The sequence below is a fragment of the Abramis brama genome (genome assembly GCF_963993115.1).
Source record: "Abramis brama genome assembly, chromosome: 14".
Classification (NCBI taxonomy): Eukaryota; Metazoa; Chordata; class Actinopteri; order Cypriniformes; family Leuciscidae; genus Abramis; species Abramis brama.
The window spans coordinates 26,668,361-26,689,293 of NC_139976.1; the positions used below are offsets into that span (position 1 = coordinate 26,668,361).

At 37.1% G+C, this 20,933-nt stretch overlaps 1 protein-coding gene across 4 annotated transcripts in view; it reads right to left on the minus strand.

Annotated features, from left to right (window-relative positions):
* Positions 1–20,933, minus strand: part of pkmyt1 (protein kinase, membrane associated tyrosine/threonine 1) — a 58,646-nt gene that overhangs the window by 21,425 nt on the left and 16,288 nt on the right. For 3 of the 4 annotated variants that reach the window (XM_084135932.1, XM_084135931.1, XM_084135933.1), the window contains exons 6-7: positions 16,550–16,722; positions 3,917–4,125 (exon numbers count right to left, since the gene is read on the minus strand). In XM_084135932.1, coding sequence (XP_083992058.1) covers positions 3,917–4,125; positions 16,550–16,722 — 382 coding nt within the window. The remainder of the gene's footprint in view (positions 1–3,916; positions 4,126–16,549; positions 16,723–20,933) is intronic. The other variant, XM_084135934.1, reaches the window with a different exon arrangement.

The following is a 20,933-nucleotide window of genomic DNA, read 5'->3' on the forward strand; positions in this document are numbered from 1 at the left end:
CTGTCGGCACAGAATCCTCAGCCTGCTCGCCGCCAAGGGCGCCGTCCTGCGGCTCCCGCCCCTCCCGCACGGTCCCAGCAGCAGCCTCCACCCGGGCCGCGTCGTGGAGGAAGCCGCAGGAAGGCGCCACAGCCCTCTCCGGCCCCGCGCCCGCTAAACGCCAGGCTAAGCGGCGCCCCTGAGACGGGCTGCTCAGGATTGGCCATCAGTTCTTCACAGGAGATGGTAGCAGGGCCACTCCTTCCCCCGGTGGAGGGCCGGGGGAGAATCTTTTGTTCTCCACTCCCCGCTGCTCGTCCAACGACGAGCAGTACCCTAATGTGATTAAAGAAAGAACTGGTTCCCCCAACCCTGAGCACACAGAGTTCTCGGACCATAGTGCGCGCCGCCCACGGGTCCCGCCACTATCGTCCCCCTCTGTCACAGAGTTCTCGGATGACAGCATGCGCCACCCTCGGGCCACGCTCCTCTCATCCCCCTCTGTCGCCAGACCCCTGCCAGAGCACGCCCCCGTGGGACGCTGGTCCTCCCCTGGCCTCCTCTGGCAGGATGCGGCTAATGACCGTGCCCCCGCACAGGGCCGCTATGCCACCCTCGCCTGGGCCGGTCATTCCGCCTCGCTGCACCACCGACGGTACGTCTGTGGTTCAAATGACCCCGCTGGCGCAGTTTCTGGAGGCCTGGCTAGAGCTTCCCAGACTGTCCCGCTGGGTCGCGAAAACCATCAGGCTCGGCTACGCGATTTAGTTTGCGCAGTCTCCTCCCCGCTTCAGGGGAGTCCGCTTCACTATGGTCAGTGGCAATGCCCCTGTCATGAGAGCGGAGATCGCCACCCTACTGGCGAAGGGTGCGATCGAGACTGTCCCTCCAGCCGAAATGAAGTCCGGCTTCTAAACCGTCTTGAACCGCTCCCTTCACAGGCTGCCGTTCAAGATGCTCACTGCCAAACGCATCCTCCAGTGCGTGTGGCCGCAGGATTGGTTTGCAGCGATCGACCTGAAGGACGCCTACTTCCATGTCTCCATTTTACCTCGACACAGACCGTTCCTACGGTTTGCTTTCGAGGGGCAGGCATACCAGTACGCGGTTCTCCCATTCGGGCTAGCCCTGTCTCCTCGCGTCTTCACGAAAGTCGTCGAGGCAGCCCTTGTTCCCCTCCGGGAACACGGGGTTTCGCATCCTGAACTATCTCGACGATTGGCTGATCCTAGCTCACTCTCGAGACCAGGTTTGCGAACACAAGGACCTAGTGCTCCGGCATCTAGCTCGTCTGGGCCTTCGGGTCAACTGGGAGAAGAGCAAACTCTGCCCCGTGCAGAGGATCTCTTTTCTCGGTATGGAGATCGACTCGGTCGCCATGTGCGCGCAGTCACTGCTGACTTGTCTTCGCCAATTCGAGGGCAAGAGTGCGGTTCCACTGAAACTATTTCAGAGGCTCCACACTTCCAAACACTTGGTACAATTTACTTTTCTGATGAAGATTAAGAGATTGTCATGAAAAATATAATGAATTTAAATGCATTTACAAGGCAGAAAAAAAAGGCTTCTGCTACCACAAAAGTTTGTAAAGGCAGCTGAAAGAAAATCGGATTATATTAATGCAAGTGAATCAACTGAATTTATTAAATAATTTATAGTTTATTTTAAATGGAAGCCCTCAACTGCAACGTGAAAAAGTGTCTTAGATCCTTCCTGAACCTCAGTCTTAAGATCTTTTTTTTTTTTTTATTTCTCTCTCTTCAAATATTTTTTCTCTTATTAAAAACTTTTTCTCTCTTCAAAAACTTTTCTCTCTTATTTTCCCCCTCAAGTAGGCACCACAAAAGAGAAAAAAACAATGATGCTAGCTAACATCAACATGCGGTACCAACCTCGGCCACCAGGCACCACTATCAGTAAACATGAAATCCAATCTAAGCATGAATTATCCTTGAATAATAGATTTACAAGAAAGTTTTGCACATCATAATAAAGCATAAAAAAAGAAAACTTTAAATGTGTATACTGTATGTTAAAGGGAAAGTTCACCCAAAAATGAACTAATTACTCACCCTTATGTCGTTCCAAATCCGTAAGACTTTCGTTCATCTTTTGAACACAAATGAAGATCTTTTTAATGAAATCTGAGAGCTTTCTGTCCCTCCAATTGACAGCCTACACAACTAACACTTTCAAGCCCCAGAAAGGCAGTAAAAAGATCGTTGAAGTAATCCATGTGACTCCAGTGGTTTAACCTCAATTTTATGAAGCAACGTTAGAGCTTTGTTTGCGCAAAAAACGTAATTTACCACTTTAGTTACAAAATAGTAATCTCCAACGTGCGTTCACGTAACAATGTCCGCTCTCGTGTCAACTCAACATGCATGCATGGTGGTACTCTCGTGAACGCACAATGGAGATTAATATTTTGGAAATAATGAGGTATGTTTTTTTTTTACAAAACAAAGCACTCACATCACTTCATAAAATTGAGGTTAAACCACTGGAGTCACATGGATTACTTTAATCATGTCTTACTACCTTTACGGCTGTCAATGGAGAATCTTACATGTTTGGAACGACATGAGAGTAATTAATGACTGAATTTTCATTTTTGGGTGAACTAAACCTTTAACGGTACCTCCTACATTTGTAGTGCAACAAATGCTGATTAGTGGCATTTTTACTTTTATTGAGCTAGTTTCATTAAATTCTGAACATTATTTTAAAGCTTCTGCTTGTATTTTTGTGCAGATGTTTTGTTGGAATCACAACACTCACTTGAGCCAAGACAACAAGCATAGAGGCAAAACAAGTGGAAAGGTTTCAGAGAAGAGGAACAACAGTCAACCCTCATTTGTGTGCACATCTTTGAGTGTGTATATATTAACTAAAATAATATATTAATATATTGAAAGACTGAAAAAGTTTTGCCAGTAAAATCCTTGCAATGCCTTGCTGCCAGTTTTAATAAATATTTACTTGCAACACCCTTGACTTGGTTTTTATTCATTTGTAAATATATTCAGATAGTGTTCATCCTAATGCATTTAAATCAATATATTACAGTTTACTGTTAAAAAATATTATTTTCAGCATTTTAAATGTTAAACTATTACAACATCATCTTGGATTTTTGGGGTATTTACAGGATTTTATTGGCAACTTTAGTTGCCAGGTAAATACTGTACTTTCGTGAAATTACAAAATATTGCTGTAAAATAAACTACAAATTTATTTTAGCTGCTGTAAAATATTTCACATACAACAATTAACAGTATTATAGTGTAATTAATTTTACAGCAATTAACAATATTTTTACAGGACTTTATTGGCAACTTTTTTGCCAATAAATTCTGTTACATTTTTTACAGTGTGGAATGAAAGTGTGAATAAATGGAATAAAAGTGTGAATATATAGAATGAAACTTGAATATATATAGAATGAAAGTCTGAATATATAGAATGAAAGTTTGAATATATGGATGAAAGTCTGAATATATGGAATGAAAGTTAAATATATAGAATGAAAGTCTGAATATATGGAATGTAACCTGAAAATATGGAATGAAAGTCTGAATATATGAATGAAACTAATATACAGAATGAAAGTCTGAATATATGGAATGAAACCTGATGATTTAAAAGGGAAGTCTGAATAGAGATTCGTACAGTATGTGTGCACAGTGTAGTTACTAAAGAAAGTACTGGAAATATAAGGTGGGTAAACTACATGGGTTAATGTTAGGTTTAGGGATAGGTTCATGGTTAGTACCTAGTTATAACCCAACTATTGTAATTGCTATAATAAGTACATAGTATGTACACGCAGAACAGGACTGTAAAATAAAGTGCTACCGTAAATTCCTTAGAGAATGATGCATGAAGATCTTTCAGCAACATTTTGTTTTTAATTTGTCATTTGTGTGAATTGTACCTGTGGGTAAAGGTGGGAGTGTGTTCACGGCCGTCTGGAGGGAACACACAGTTATGAATGGGGCTTTCGGAGTCAAAGTGAATGTTGCTTACATCTGCGTCTCTCTCCCACCTCTCTCTTGGAGGAGTACAGGTTGATGAGGACTCATAGCCCGAGGTAAACAGCAGATTGAGAGAAGATATAAAATTCCAACTGGCTGTAAGGAGGAACTGTTGGAGGAAAAAAAAATCCTGTTTAACAAAACATACTTGGGAATTAGCTCTTAAGGTCTGTTCACACCAAGAATAATATAATAATAATAATAATAATTAATATAGCTATAGGCAGTGATTAAGGGGCCAAGCACACTAACTGTAAAAATTACTAATTAAAAACATCTGTAGATGATTATAAGCAAAAGGTTGAAAAATTATAAATACAACCACTTGTAATATGATTTCATTGCCAATCACTTTTGGCCAAAAGGTGGTGCTATCACCAAATTGATATGGTCTGGTCACTGGGGGCTGTGGAGTGAAAATGACACAAAATTTGGTGTCAACATGGCAAAGCCCCTCAGATTAATTTGGCATCATGCAATCAAATTAGTTGATACATTAAATGATAATAATTCTGTCTATCAAAATGAAATATTTTTTGCTGGCATGGTCTGAAGATGATTTGAGTTGAATTTTGGTGAAAATTGGACAATTAATGATCTAGGAGTTCGAAAAAGTCGTTTTTCAATGTAATTCAAAATAATGGACAGCAAATTTGATACTGTGCCATACTTAGTATCACTGTTCTCTGTGACTGGATGACTGAAGGAATCTATCAAGACCGTTTCAATAGCTTAGCTAATTAGCATCAGCTAATGCTCAGCTTCATTACAATAGGCACAAATATTCAAAAGCTATTGGTATTTTTGACTACAAGGTGGCACTGTACCGAAACTTGTAATGTAAAGCATTGTGCAGAAGACACATACTGAGTTTTGTAATGATACGGCAATGTGTTTGTAAAATATAGCATTTTACGACAAAATTAAAAATGGCCAATACTCAAAATGGCTGACATGGAAAAATACTCTTAGGTCATGCTTGTGATGACATAAAAAGGTTAATCTCAATACGCTAAAGGCTTGCAGAGATATAACATCACATCTATTTTGGTGTGTTTTTTGTAGAATTTGTTCACATATTTTTTGAGAAAGGTGTAACTAATCTAGTGGTGCACGATATATCGGCCGCCGATATAATATCGTCCGATATGGTCATTTTTTTACACATCGATATCGTTCCGATGTCAAAATAGGGCAGATGTGAACAGGCTGATAATCATTCCTGTCTATTTGACGTGTGAAGTTGAAGATGAAGTTGACGATGCTGACTCGTGATCGTCGCAGTAGTGAACGCGCCTGAGAGAAATGCACATTTCATACGGATGACATAAGCAGAGAGCAGTCTGTTTTCTTTCGTTTTGAATTGTTCTGTTTAAAAGTACACATTTCAAGCTTTATATATATGTCTCAGGTCTGTGAGGCAAGTAGGCTACCTTATACACTGAGTTTCGGTTCATTTATGAGACAAGCTCCAGGTTCACGCGCCAGCGCCTCCGTGTCGTGATTAAATATTTTCTACTATATTTACTTCTTATTTATTAAATCCAGGCAATTGGTTGATGAAACATTGATAAAAATTAAGATACAATTAATACAAAACTAAATTAAATTTAAAGACAGGCTTTGTGCTTTCTGTTTGAGGTATCTGTGAAAGTTTTAAAGCAGTCTTTTAGTGCCACTTTCAGAGCGCTCACGTCCGTAACGGAGAACTGTCCCGTCCGTAACATTGTTTTTTTTGTGTGGAATAAATTTCTAAATAAATGCGACTTATAGTCCAGTGCGACTTATATATGTTTTTCCCTCTTCATGACGCATTTTTTGACTGATTGTTTTTTTGACTCGTAGATATTCGAATATATATTCGAATACATTGCTTGATATTTGATACCCATTCGAATCTGATTTTTCTCAAAAGTGACAGCCCTAGTATCAGGCAGAATGTAGTTATATGGGCGTAATAGGAATTGCAAAGAACAGCAGTCGTCTTGCCAAACAGTCCAGTTTGGCTCAATCCATATATTTGGCGACATAGTAGAAATTAAGCTAACGTCCTTCGGGCTATGCACGTACACTTCCAGGTCGGGTCAGTAGCCTATAGAGTATTGATCAGCTGCAGCTTGCTTTTACTCTAAAGTCTTGATGTATTGTCACCCTAGTAAAAAAAACAGCCTATGTGGAGGTGGAAAAATATCTTCCTTGAGTGATAAGAAGTGTTTTGTTTCACCATTGAATGGATGAAAAGCACGCTAACAATTAAAATATCCACTGTAGCTGCAGCCCAACTTTATTCTAGCCTACACGTAGCACGTACACGTAGCAAGTGTTCAGCGTGTGTTGACGTGAACATGGACATAATTGAAAGTTTATGCACTGGGATTTTGTTGGGATTCACTTAATATATCAGAGATTGCTGAGGGGTGTTTATAAATATCTGGGAAATTTCTGGATGTTTCTTAATGTTTCTTAATGACAGAGGTTAGGTACAGAGCAGCCTACACAATCGTTGAACTAGGCTGGAGGCGTAAATTCAACAGCACAGTTTTTCAGCACTTGTCAATCTCACCATTTAACCCAATGAGCATGTTATACAAAACTCTCAGACATTGACATTGCCTATTCATTGCCTTTTCATCCTTATTCATAGTGTGAATCCAGGACACACTTGTATCCTTTATAAAAATTTATTTTTATATAAATATTTATTTTTTCTTCTGAAAATCTGATGACATATTTTGCACACAGGTAAAGGTGCCCAATATCAGTCATTTCTGAAAAATAAAATGAAAAAAAATTGTGTTTTGGAAAATAGCTCTTTATTTGATTATCATAAAAATGTGTTTTCTATACAGAGATATCGACATCCGTAAATATCGGTATCAGATCAGATCAGTGGTCTAGGATAGCGTTTTTCATCTGGGGAGTACAGAGAACAGGTGTTTAGGTGTTTGTTAAAAGTTAAAGTTACACCAAAGATGTACAAGTTGAAAAGTTCCAAATCTATTTGTCCTGTAGCGCAAGTGTGTTTATTACATCAGAAATGTGTGTGTATATATATATATATATGTGTGTGTGTGTGACTTCATTTTCCAGCAGGATTTGCACCTGCCCACACTGCCAAAAGAACCAAAACCTGGTTCAATGACCATGGTATCACTGTGTAATTACGGTGTGATTTTATGTAATATTAAATTTTTTTGAAATCCTGTTTTCGTGGGTTTTATGAGCTGGAAGCCCAAATTATGTACAAATAAACAACTAAATACTTGAAATCGTTTAAGTTGTGGGCCCTGAATCTATAATCTATGGAAGTTTAACGTTTTGAATGGAATTATGGAAATAAATAAACTTTTCCATGATATTCAAATTTTTTGGAAAGGGTCTGTACATATATATATATATATATATATATATATACGTTACACATTTTGTATTTATTTTATTCTACGGAGCCCCTGAGGGGACCTTTGCAAAAAAAAAACAAAAAACGGACTTTCGTGTGCGCACGAGAAAGTTTTGCGTGCTCACGTGTTACAATTTCTGGTATGGTTATAGTGTCATTACTACAAATGTGGGAAAAGGGATGAGATGAGAGTGTGCTTGGAGCATGACTCCAGAGATTTGTCTTATTATAGGGAGTTTGCATTTGAGATTGTTTGTGGACTGTGCTTTACTGTAAGAAAAAAAAGCATGAATATCACATGAATGAATAACAGGTCCCACATCATGGATTACATAATCAGAGAGAAGCCTTTTCTTTTCGTTTTGAATTGTTTTGTTTAAAGACATTTCAAGCTTTCTTCAGATGTATTTCTCATGTATGTGAGGCATACACTGAGTTTAGGTTAATTTATGATGAGATGCGCTCCAGTTCACGTGCAATGCAAGTATTAATTGCAATGCAATGCAATAATTGGTATTTGGCGCTTGTAAATGTGACGTGACATTTCGTGGTCGTGAACCGAACATCTTCTTACTCTTTACTAGTTAACAGTAAATAAACATGAATGAGCAATAGGTGTGTTGAAAGATACAGTACAACTTACTGAAATGTTTATGCCTCATACATAATATCGATCAATCAGTGTTTTTCAACCGCGGAAAGAGGTCAATAACAGCTGGAGAAGAATGTCACAAAATGTTACACTTACCCCAGGAAAGCCATTTGATAGCAGGTTAGTTGGCTAGACAAATTATTTTTGCTAAATATGTGCACTATATTAAAATATTTATTATATTTTTACTTGTATCATTAAAATATTGTAACGTTGTTATTATAGCCTAGTAAAAACCACATTATATTTATAGTTGTTATTTTTAACCTTTAATAATAATACGAGCTGACTGGGCTCTTGTCAAAAAAAAAAAAAAAAAAAATCAAATCAAATCACAATCACAAGATTTGAATTGAAATATCAAGCTATGATAAAAACAGTAGCCTACTAGTCATAGTACCATGTAAACATTGTGACATGTTGTCCCTAAACTTAACAAAATTCTGTTTAGTTACCAAATGTTTTGACACACAATACACATCCTGCATAAATGTCCCATGTTTGACCGGACAGAATGTTCAAAATATCTTATTTTCTTGAGCATACTTGTTCTTATTTATTGTTCTATTTATTTTATACTATTGTACTATTGAGACATTAACAAGTTTGCAGTAATGCAAAGATGTCATTATTTAATTTAGTAAAAAATATAATTTCAATTTGAACACACTGTGCATTTAAGTTGTTGTTGCTAGTTTGAGTTCAAAAATACACATTTCAGCATTATCACTAATCTGTGTGTGCATTTTCCTTGAGAACCAAGCAAGTTGACTCATGAAACCATTTGTTTATTATATCGCAATCGCAATATTGACCTCAATAATCGCAATATGACATTTTCTCCAAATCGTGCACCCCTAGTAGAACTGTCACGGTTACAATCGGGCCAGTGCTGCATGGTCACGAAAGTTTGCATGCGTTTTCAAGCCTTGCTAATTTAAGCATTCAAGCACAAGAATACGCGAAAGAAAGTAGCGCATGCTGTGTTAGAAGTTTTGTGAGAAAACTACATGACTCTGACAGCAAATAAAAAAATGAATTCTTTCATGTCTCCGTGTGCTTGAATGGACAAATTCACCGATTTATCTAAAAATGCCCACCTTGGCGAGTATCATGAGTAAACTGGTTATGGTTTAACTTTAAGTGAATGCAAACAGTAGAGAAAGGCAACGTGGATCCGTGCATTAAACATTTTAATGTTAATCAAAGACAAATCACTCACTGCTCTTCATTGAATAACTTTTTTGTAACTACAATAAAGATTAACCTTTATTCAATTTGTACAGTGAAGATTATATGCACTGTTGTTTTACATTTCATAACTTTTTTGAATTTCTGAACCTAAAAAAACTACTGTTAGACCTACCTGAAAAGCACTAATTATTTCATTTATTTATTTGTGCTTATAGTTTGATTATTTGTTCTTTTTTTATTATTGACTGTTTACTTTTCTTTAATATGATCTTTGAAATTTCAATTAGTTAGATAGTAGTTTTAGCTATAGTATTGAAACAGTATTGGAATAGAGAATTGTTACATTTCTAAAATGTTGGTGTCATAAACTTAACCTTAAGGATACATGGGTCAAAAACAACAAAAACAATACCGATCCCCAGCCCTATAAATATGATAAATATGATATATACATATGTTTTAAAGTAATATGAATGTTTAGACATGACTTTATTTGACAGTTCTGGATAGTTTATGAAGTGTTTACAGTAAAATACTGCCTCATCAATTAAGTTTTTGTTTGTGAATTTCTGCTCAGATATACAGATGGTACTCAACCATCGTTCCCGCGGCGGTAAATTGCGGGTGTGCATTTGCAGCCTCTTACCGCTAAGAGGCGCTACAATCACAGACTTTGCAAAGTGTCAGTTTATTCTCTCTATTGCGTAATCTGCCACTGCGCCGCGGCTCATTGAGAGCGATTGAAAGCTGGTAGCAAATCAATTCAAATGAAACATTGAACGAATTCATAATCACAATACTTAAATTACTGAAATTAAATTGAATAAATTGAATAATGAAAAAAAAATTCAACATAAAACATTGCAATAGAAAAATATTAGGTCACATCAATGAGGCTTTGTAAGAGCATAAGACTTTAGCTTAACAGTATTCAGACGATAGCTCTGTGGTCAATGCAACAACATGAGCCTCTTGGAGCTTCAAGCGATCTGAGATCGAATCTCAGTGTAGCCGACAGTGTTTATGTTTTTCCGTTCTTGATGCTTAAATATGTATCTGTTTATTAAAGTCAAGCATCTTGTTTAATTATCAATTGTACATTACAACATAAATTTGCTACATTCCAGTTGAGCCGCTGTAAAGACGACACATCTGATGAAGGAAGACTATCAGCCGATCGCACCAGAAAATGAAGATGATGAAGCTCGTCTTTAATCTGCTAAATTTTTTTGGTTTGTTTTTTTGTGAATCATTCACGAAATTGAGATGACTGACAGTGATACCCGGCCATAGCAACGGAAGACATTTTTCAAAACAGATCGAACAAATCAGAAAAATACTTTCAATACAGTATTGCTTTCAATTAAAAAAATAAACAATTGAAAATGTAAAATAAAAATAAAATTAAGTTTGAAAACCCATCGCACATTTCAAGGTATAAATAAAGTGTCGGGACAGTTTATTTATTTAAAACAGGGTTGCATCGATAGAGTTTATTCCCTTTGCGATGCAAAATAAGAAACACAGAATCTTATTCTTGCAACATTTTAAATTTCTACTGTCAAAGAAATTGCAGCCAAGTTAAAAAATTAAAACGGTACAAAACGAAAATAGTTCAAAGCAACATAAATTAAGAACAGGCGTTTTTCTTTGCCTCTCTCTCGTGCTGGATCTCTTTTTAGTAAGTTTCTTTTGTCTCCCTCACTGCGCTCGCCGGGTCTTTCTCGAATTTAAACATTTCAGGGTAAAAACACACCATACAGCTGATAATACTGTATATGTCGCTGCGTGTCATCCACACAAATCACGACAGAAACAACTGTAACAAATAGCCTTTGTTGCTTCAAAGATACAGCATGCCTTGCTGAATTCACCTTACAATAAAACGAGGTTGATCGCGAATTAAAGAGCTCTGTATCTGCTAAATTGAAATTGTGTGTGAAAATCTTTAAATACAATCAATAAAACTACAATATTTATAATTTAATAAGATATAGGGCCTACATATGGACTTTTGGAGATTTTGAGATTTATCCTTAAAAGAATTTTGCCTTTGCCTGCTCATCAGGCTGGCTATCCGACACTCTCCATATGAAAGATGGAACATTAACACCTCTTGTCCTGCACCCCCACGATAAAGCAACTATACTGCCTTCTCCAAACCCCCCACAGGCTATCTGAGTTTGCAAAACAAAACAGGAAGACTATCAGCCGATCGCACCAGAAAATGAAGATGATGAAGCTCGTCTTTAATCTGCAAAATTTTTTTTGTTTGTTTTTCTGTGAATCATTCACGAAATTGAGATGACTGACAGTGATACCCGGCCATAGCAACGGAAGACATTTTTCAAAACAGATCGAACAAATCAGAAAAATACTTTCAATACAGTATTGCTTTCAATTAAAAAAATAAACAATTGAAAATGTAAAAGAAAAAGAAAAAGAAAATTAATTAAGTTTGAAAACCCATCGCACATTTCAAGGTATAAATAAAGTGTCGGGACAGTTTATTTATTTAAAACAGGGTTGCATCGATAGAGTTTATTCCCTTTGCGATGCAAAATAAGAAACACAGAATCTTATTCTTGCAACATTTTACATTTCTACTGTCAAAGAAATTGCAGCCAAGTTAAAAAATTAAAACGGTACAAAACGAAAATAGTTCAAAGCAACATAAATTAAGAACAGGCGTTTTTCTTTGCCTCTCTCTCGTGCTGGATCTCTTTTTAGTAAGTTTCTTTTGTCTCCCTCACTGCGCGCGCCGGGTCTTTCTCGAAATTAAACATTTCAGGGTAAAAACACACCATACAGCTGATAATACTGTATATGTCGCTGCGTGTCATCCACACAAATCACGACAGAAACAACTGTAACAAATAGCCTTTGTTGCTTCAAAGATACAGCATGCCTTGCTGAATTCACCTTACAATAAAACGAGGTTGATCGCGAATTAAAGAGCTCTGTATCTGCTAAATTGAAATTGTGTGTGAAAACCTTTAAATACAATCAATAAAACTACAATATTTATAATTTAATAAGATATAGGGCCTACATATGGACTTTTGGAGATTTTGAGATTTATCCTTAAAATAATTTTGCCTTTGCCTGCTCATCAGGCTGGCTATCCGACACTCTCCATATGAAAGATGGAACATTAACACCTCTTGTCCTGCACCCCCACGATAAAGCAACTATACTGCCTTCTCCAAACCCCCCACAGGCTATCTGAGTTTGCAAAACAAAACAAAGAGTTTGCAATTCACACTTAAATCGCTATTCTAGACATTAACAATAGGCTATTCAAGTGTTGATAATGAAGGAATTAAATAATTTAGGATATGTAGTAATATTTCAGTCATAAATGTTTATTACTAAATATTTAATTAGGCCTATTTCAATAATTGAAGAATTAAAACGCTACTTCAGTTTGGGACAGCTTTTTCCAAGCAAAACTAAATACAATCTTCAAACGCATGTTCATTTGTTGTCATGAACAAAATGTTCAACTCAATATTAAATTCCACAGGGATCTTTGAATCCTTAAAACCAGGGTGTGATTTGTGAATAAAGTTTTTTATTCAAATAAATCTCGAACCACAGTGCTTCGTGCTGCTGTTCAACTAAATAACATTTATAGAATAATTATGAACTTAAATGAAACAATATCGCAACATTGACAAATACATTTATTTGATCTGTTTTTACAATTTAATTCAGGGCGATTTAGCCTACATTTAATTAGAGCGAGATTTTCACCCTTTCCTTGTCCTTTCCTCATTGGGAAGCGCTCACATGATAGCTAAACATGTTTGAGTAGATCCTCTGTACCTCTCGGTTTCATATGGATTACATAATCAGGCTTTAGACATAGCCGATTAATTTCGTATTGTGACTGAGCTGAGGCGAGTGGCTTTCGGTTCATTTTTGTGACGCGCAGTTCCCGGAGACAGAGACGACAGACAAACTTTTGTCGTTAGCCTAATATGAATAAAAGTTTACAGTTTTGAACGATGTAGGCTACTCTACTCTTATCTGTATGACCGAAAAACTACAGAGTAGCCTATTAAGTTATTTTAGCTGTTAAGAGAAAAATAAATCCAAATGAACGCGCCGCCGCGTTTGTCGAACACTAATTCAACATGCCAGAATAAAACCCGACTTTAGAACAATGCATATAGCGCCACTTGTTGTGGTGTGCCAAAACACTTAATTATAAACTTCAATATTTCATTCAAAACAATCTCAAAACGCTTTGTGACATTTTGAAAAGCTGTGCATGCATTACTGCCATTGGAACCATGAACGTAACAGAATACTGGTTCTGATTTTATTGTTTGTCGTCTAAACGTGCCTGTTGCATATCTTTATTTTATATATTTTACATGGTCTATTGAATTAGCATTGATAGATAGATAGCAGTGTTTCCCCTAGGTTTACAGGTTTGGGGGGGGGGGGGGGGGGGGAATTGACACAGACACTATCTATCTATCTATCTATCAATCACATTAATTGGTTGTCTGGGAGGGTAATGCTTTGTAAAAGTTAACATAAAACAAATTTTTTTAAAAAAATGTTGACATAAGATATCTCTTTAAAAAAATAAAATAAACATATTTAAATCTTTTTAAAATTGACTTTTGCAAATAACGTTTGTTAAATTTATAGAAGTATTTGTTAATATTAATGGACCAGAGCTTAAATAGTTTTATTTTTTAACTAACAACTAAAAAAAGATTTATAAATACTAACAAATATATTGCTCATTCATTGTTCGTTAATGTTAGTTAATACATTTATATGACAAACAAATTTTAAATGGGAGAAGTTTTTATTTCTATGATGCATTGGAGAGAATAATCCTGTCAGGCGCAGCACTGCTGTGAACGCGCGTTCACGTTTAAACACACTTTAAACAATGTATTATTCAATGCATTACTTCTATATAATTATATATTAAGTTGCTCAAGCAAGTGGTAAAATATTTAACCATGTATTTATATTAAAATCTTTTGCATTTCAATTTTAATACAATAAATCTTGCATGTCACAAAGAACTTGTTTTTCCACCTCCACGAATGTCATTATGTCGCCTTGTTGAGGTAAATTGTAGTTTTCCTTGCTTTACCCCGGTCTTAAAATGAAAAAAGTAGCATTTAATTAAATACATTTATGGTATAAATACATACATTTTATTTAATTAATCGCACTTATGGTGAAATGACTACATTTTCAGGTCAATCTGTGTTCATTTTGACCACGAAACATGCGCTGTCACTTTAATTCAGCGTTTGCAGCACAGCAAAAATCATAGACAGTATATAAACGGCAAAAATAGACTCGGTGCGGAAACGATCTCTGCACTGCTGTATACGCACCGCAACTGGAACAGATCGATCATCGACACGGACTGCATCCACGTGCAGTGTGAAAGCTCTGTAAACATGGGTACGGAAAACAATACTCACCGCATACACACTGCAAACGAAATATTTGTGAAACGGGCGTTAGGAGAGCTACTCCGGCTGCTACTCGCAGTAGAGTGAGTGTTGCCATCTTCAGTTCAGCGACATATTTCCCGCCGCGCGCTCTCTGTCCGCTAGTGCTCTGTATTTGACGCAAGTGTTTGTTTGTGTGTGAGTGTGCGCGCTTGCGCACTCATTTGGATAATCGTAAACGCGCAAACACAGACAGAAAAGACATGCCATCGTGGAAATAAGATAAATAACATATTACTTAAGGGCTATTTAGTTTTTGTAATAAAATAAAAAAAATTAATCTGGCGCTATAAAGAAAATCAAATCAAATTTACTTGACCTTCAAGGGGGGCGGGGGGAGCCGTTAGGAGGGCGGGGCGCCCCCCTTATATAATGGTAGGGGAAACACTGGATAGATATATATATATATATATATATAATATATATATATATATATATATATATATATATATATATATATATATTTTTTTTTTTTTTTTTTACAGAACTGCTTTTGAAATTACGATTGGAATTATTATAGGCTACAGAAGTAAAGTCATTGTATAATATTTGTTCATTAGTGTAAAATGGAAATGCATGGTAATTTTATTTTATAAATATAAACAAAAAACTATGGTGTAACAGAGTTTTAGAACTAGACAAATCTCTCTGCATCAGTAATAGGCTATAAAATGCATTAATAGGCTAATATAAAAATTTCAGTAGTCCAAGTTGGTTCGGGATTTGAACTCGTGTCATCTAAATGATCGAAACGTAAGTTCTACCACTCGGCCATGACTTTACTCGTTGCGAAATGCCCAAACGTTCAAATGTGTGTTCGCTCACACGAGCGAGAAGCGCTCTTTATTCGTCTCATTTCTCAATAGAATAGTACAAATAATCAGCTTCATTGCACATCATTTACTTTTGTTTGTTATTTTTGGTATTAAATTTCTTTTTTTTTTGTGTGTGTGTTTTTTTTTAATCGCACTGCTCCCCGGGGAATAGGCTTGTCGCCCACCGACGTCTAGGCCTACAATATGAAATACAGGTTATATTGTTATCGTCTCTATTTTTAACTTGTTATTCTATTTTTCTGGCCTTATGAAAATGTTCTATTCTGTTTACCATAGTTGTAGTAAACAATTGCTGCAATTGCAATTGCTGCTGTTTTGCACAATATCCCTTTGCGCCACCTGGCGGTCATTTCGCGAATGACTTTGAAATGCGACTGGTTTATTTTTGCCGCGGTAGTTTTGCCGCGCCGGCTGGCGCGGCGGTAATAGGCATTCTGGTTGGTTACCATCTGTAGATGTTTTGAATGAGCTAGTAATAGTTATAGTAATAGTTATACAGTTATAGTTGTGATATAATATGACAGCGCTGAGAGCGTCTGTCTCTGGCTCAGCGCCAGCCAACACACAAATGCAAATTTGAATTTATAAGTTTACGTCGCTTCTTACGTCTGTTTCGGAGAACCAGAGGGCAAATATTTCAACAGACAGCTGAGGCATTTAAGTGGCACTGAAATGAGGCACCGAAATCTGCGTTTTGATCCGGTCCGGTTACATACCGGACTACCGGTTACTTGGGTACCGGTTCCACTGGTTCCCTATTCATCATTTGTTTGGTACAAGAAAAACAGGAAGAACCGGCAAGTCAGTTGACCCCAGAGGGTTAATATAGACCTAATATCCCAGATAAATCCTTAAGCACATGAATGAGCAGGGTGCTTTTTAACTTCACCTTTTCTGTAAACTGGATATATACACAGAAATGTGTATATATCCAGTATGCATTATGTAATGCTTACCTGACACCAGTGGAATAAGGACAGAAAGCTCTCAATGATGCAGAGGGAAACCTGTCGTCTCCACTTGCGTTTGCACACTGTGGGCAGAGAGAGCAGCTGCTGTGCTGTGGCTCTTTTGCAGGGCTCTGGGGTTAACATAAGTTGTAGCATATACTGCATGTCTTCTGATAGCCCTGAAACACACACGTACACAAATGCTAGCATGTAGGACAAATGTTTTGGGAAAAAAAATTCTAATCGCATAAGTTGGCTATGTATTAAGTAAACGTGAACGGTAAGGGCAAAAAAAGGCCTGTGTCACAATAATGGATCTGTGTATTAGGTCTTAAAGTGACAGCAGCCTAATATACCTTTTACCAATCACATTATATAATTTACACTGCAAAATTACAACTGCAATAAATAATGTTATGAGATTAATTTTTTTAATAAATTTCTAAATAAAATGAAGTTCAGTTAGGAAAAAACTGAGTCAATGACACCGATTCGTTCAAAACGCTAAAGCATTCAGTAACACAACTCAGCTGAGTTTTGCTTTGAGAAAGCGCAATAGTTTTGCTTTGATCTTTGTTTGGAACTATTATATGCATTACAAAAATAGTACAAAAAGAGTCAATACTGGGTCTAAAATGTAAGTAACTTAATATTAACTACTTGTTTATTGAACTATAAAATAAATGTAACATTTGCAATCGTGATAATATTCGGCAAAACACCTCCCTTGGTCGTGTTATGTTACTTAACTATATTATGTTATAAATAAACTAAACATTTAGAATTTTTACCTCAGTATGTTTCTTCACGTGTGCTGTTACGCTCATTTGTTTTGATTTCTCCACAAAAGTCTCTCACAAAGAGACAGGCAGTGTGAGCCTCAACAGCATGACCTTGTTACCAGAAAATACACTATTCATTATCAATCGCTGTTTACACAGAATGTAGGCCTAATAAAATCAGAATCATTCTTGTGTTTCCATGCTTCCCTAGTTACAGGGTTCCTACACATTTTCCATTTCAAAATTCCATACTTTTCCAGACTCAAATTTCCAAACCTCTCTGTAGATTTTCAGACCATATTTAAAGTGCCCCTATTATGCTTTTTCGAATATTCCCTTTCATGCAATGTGTAATGCAGCTTTCTGCAAAGTTATGAAGATGAAAGAGCACGCAAAAAATAAAGTTGTTGTTTCTCAAAAGAAAGAATCGACTCTGAAGTCTGAAAACCACCTAAACGAGTCGTCAGGAATTTGAATCTTACTTCCGTGACGGCTACACGTTACTGGGTAACACATTTGCCTAATGCCCACCTATGTTTTATGCTGTCCGCCCGCAAACACTGTAGCGGGTTCGTGTTGTGTATGTCGAGAAGATGTTGTTTTCTGCTCTGCAAAAGCAAATCCTCTTTGTAAACCCTTTCAAAGGATGAGGATGTGAAGAGTCTGGTTAAAATTACCAAATTACCACAATTAGCGATACAACAGCAGTATAACCTTTTGATGAATGCTTCTAAAATCTCCATTGCCCCTTTTCCACCAAAAAAGAACTGGTTCGGAACTGGTGCTGGTTCAAAGTTGGTTCAACTTGCGAACCTTCTCAGAACCTGTTTGTTTTTCCACTGACTAGAGAGCCCAGCAAACGACGTCGTTACATCACTGTGTACGTTGCCATAGGCTATGTCTTAGCTTTCCTAGAAACGCTTGCGCCAAATTCAAGCATAACAATTACAATGGCGGACTACATCGTCTTTCTGCAAATGTTTCTCCTGGCTTTGCGATCCTATATTGGGGTCAGAAGAAGATGTTTAGAACACATTTGTTCTGTTTGTCTGGACTACTATACCGGAGGTTACGTTCGAGAAGAAGTTCGACAATAACCCCGCCCCCAGCCCCCGACGTAGGCATGATGTGGTAAAAGAACGGTTCTAGTCCAGCAAAGAGTTGGTGCCGCTTTGGAACCAATTTTCCTGGCCGAGAACCGGTTCTTTGGCTGTCGAAACACAAAGAACTGGTTCGCGAGTAGGCACCGGCTCCGAACCGGCACCAGCACTGCCTTGGTGGAAAAGGGGTACATGAGGTCTAAATGAGGTTTACAATTCTTTACAGTGTGTAATCGCTGAGGACTGAGGAAGCCTCCGGAGCTGAAGCTCAGTTATGGTAATGGGTGTTTAGCTTCCGACAGGCGCTGTAAGCGGTCAACCAATCACAACAGACTGGGCCGTCTGGCCAATCAGAGCACAGCAGGCAGCGGAAAGGAAGGATTTAAAGAGACTGAATCATCGGACGATTCATTTGAGAATCATTGAAAAATGTGGTGATGTACAATGTATATTATGAGAAAATGACGCTTGAAGAAACCATCCTAATAAAGCTACCTGAAAATGTGCAAGTGTACCTGGACAACAGCTGTTTTAAAATATTGATTTGATTCAGTTAATAGAAAATACTTGACATATAAAATCTATTTATGACATTATTTTGGAAAGCATCCTCACTTTACAGCATTTTAACACAAGTGCCTAAAACGTCTCACAGTACTGTAGCTTTGCAGGAAGGTTTCTTTAAGTATCTTGGAGACATTGCTGCAGTTCTTCTGGATTTAGTCTGTCTCAGTTTTTTTTTCTTCTGTTTCTTCATGTAATCACAGACAGAATCAATGATTGTGAGATCAGATCATTCTGGCTCTTGTCACTCCTTGTGCATACAAAAATCTCACTGGATTATTACAATTAATGGCAAAATGAATGTTTGGAAATGTAAGCTGACACTACAGCAAAATATATAAATAACTGGCTTAAAACTATTTTTTAGGGGGTGAAAATACTAAAGTGCCTAAGACTTTTTCACAGTAGTGTATATATACAGACTCTTGCATGCACACAAGAAACTTTTTCGTGCCCTCAAGAAACTATTCACATGCGCACAGGATTTTTTTGAATGCTTACAATTTACAATTACGCATTCCAATTTCTAGTTTTATATACTATAACCTATGTCCTTTTTGCATCCCTGCCAGCTTACTATGAAGAAAAAAAGAGCAAATATGCACATGAATTAATAGAAATCTAGACCCATTTGCTCAAAATTTGGCTTTCCTTAGGGTAATACCTCTAATATCAAGGCCTAATGTCCAATTTAATGGATCCTCTGTGGCGGAGGAGAAACCATGACATGAAATGGGCTGATGGCACAATATGGCTGTGTGCATTGTCCTATTTGCCAAGTTCAAGGGTCTATCAAAAGACTGGTACTTACTTAATAAATATATTTGCTTCTTATTGGCCTACTAAAGTGTTCCTGCAACGGGAGTATTCTCTGGCTAGAGCGCAGAACAGCGGAGTGTGTGTGGACAGAAGTGCATGCCTGAGCTTGTATTTTGGGTTAAGCTGCGTTGCTTTGACATTGTGGAAAATAGAATAATAGAAACAAAATGTATTAAGCTTTTTACCCGTTATTATCAATCTAAATTAATCTCGTTTTTGATTTAACTTTATTTCGTTTTTCATTATTTTAATTTATTTTTTTCTTTATTTAAATTGTTTTTTTCTTCATTTAAATTTCGTTTTTTCTTTATTTAAATTTCATTTTTCTTTATTTAAATTTTGTTTTTTCTTTATTTAAATCTACCCTTTACTGTGTCAGTAATTTGTTAGTCAGAAAAATATTAGACTACCTTAAAAGTATTGCTTAAGTTAACAGACTTGTGTGTGTGTGTGTGTGTATGTGTGTGTGTGTTATATCACTAGTGCAGTGTCCGTTCTCGGAGCATATAAGCCCTGACCGCGTGAGGCGCGCCGTTTCCCGCTCGCGTTGTTCTGTAGTTTATTAAAAGTTTATTAATTCTGAACGTGTCGCGTCTCGCGTGTCCATCTATATTGCACCAAATGGACACTGCACTCCCTTGTGAAGTCGATTGGATGAACGGTTCTCGAAATAATCAAAATGCAAACGGACAGACACATAGAGAATACTGCCTTTATTAGAGAGAAGAATATGTTCAGCCCCCTCTCTCCGAAGCTTCAAATATTCTATGTTAATTACTACCGAAGCTTCGAAGCTAAAAAAAAATGGTATTCGGACCAGGCCTAGAATTTTTAATCATTAGAGTAGGCTAATCACATCAAGGAAAAAAAGGAACAGTTTTGAACACTGATCTGACCTTTTTATGCATTCACTAATTTGTAACGGAATGCTATATTCTGCCTGGATAAAGAAGCGTCATCTACAGCTCAACCTTGCAAAGATGGAGCTCCATGTAATTCCTGCAAACCCATCAGCTGACCACAACATCACTGTACAAATGGAGTTTACAACATTAACGCCAACCAGGACAGAAAAAATCTAGGGATCGTGTTTGCCACTAACTTTTTTTACACCCATATTTCAAA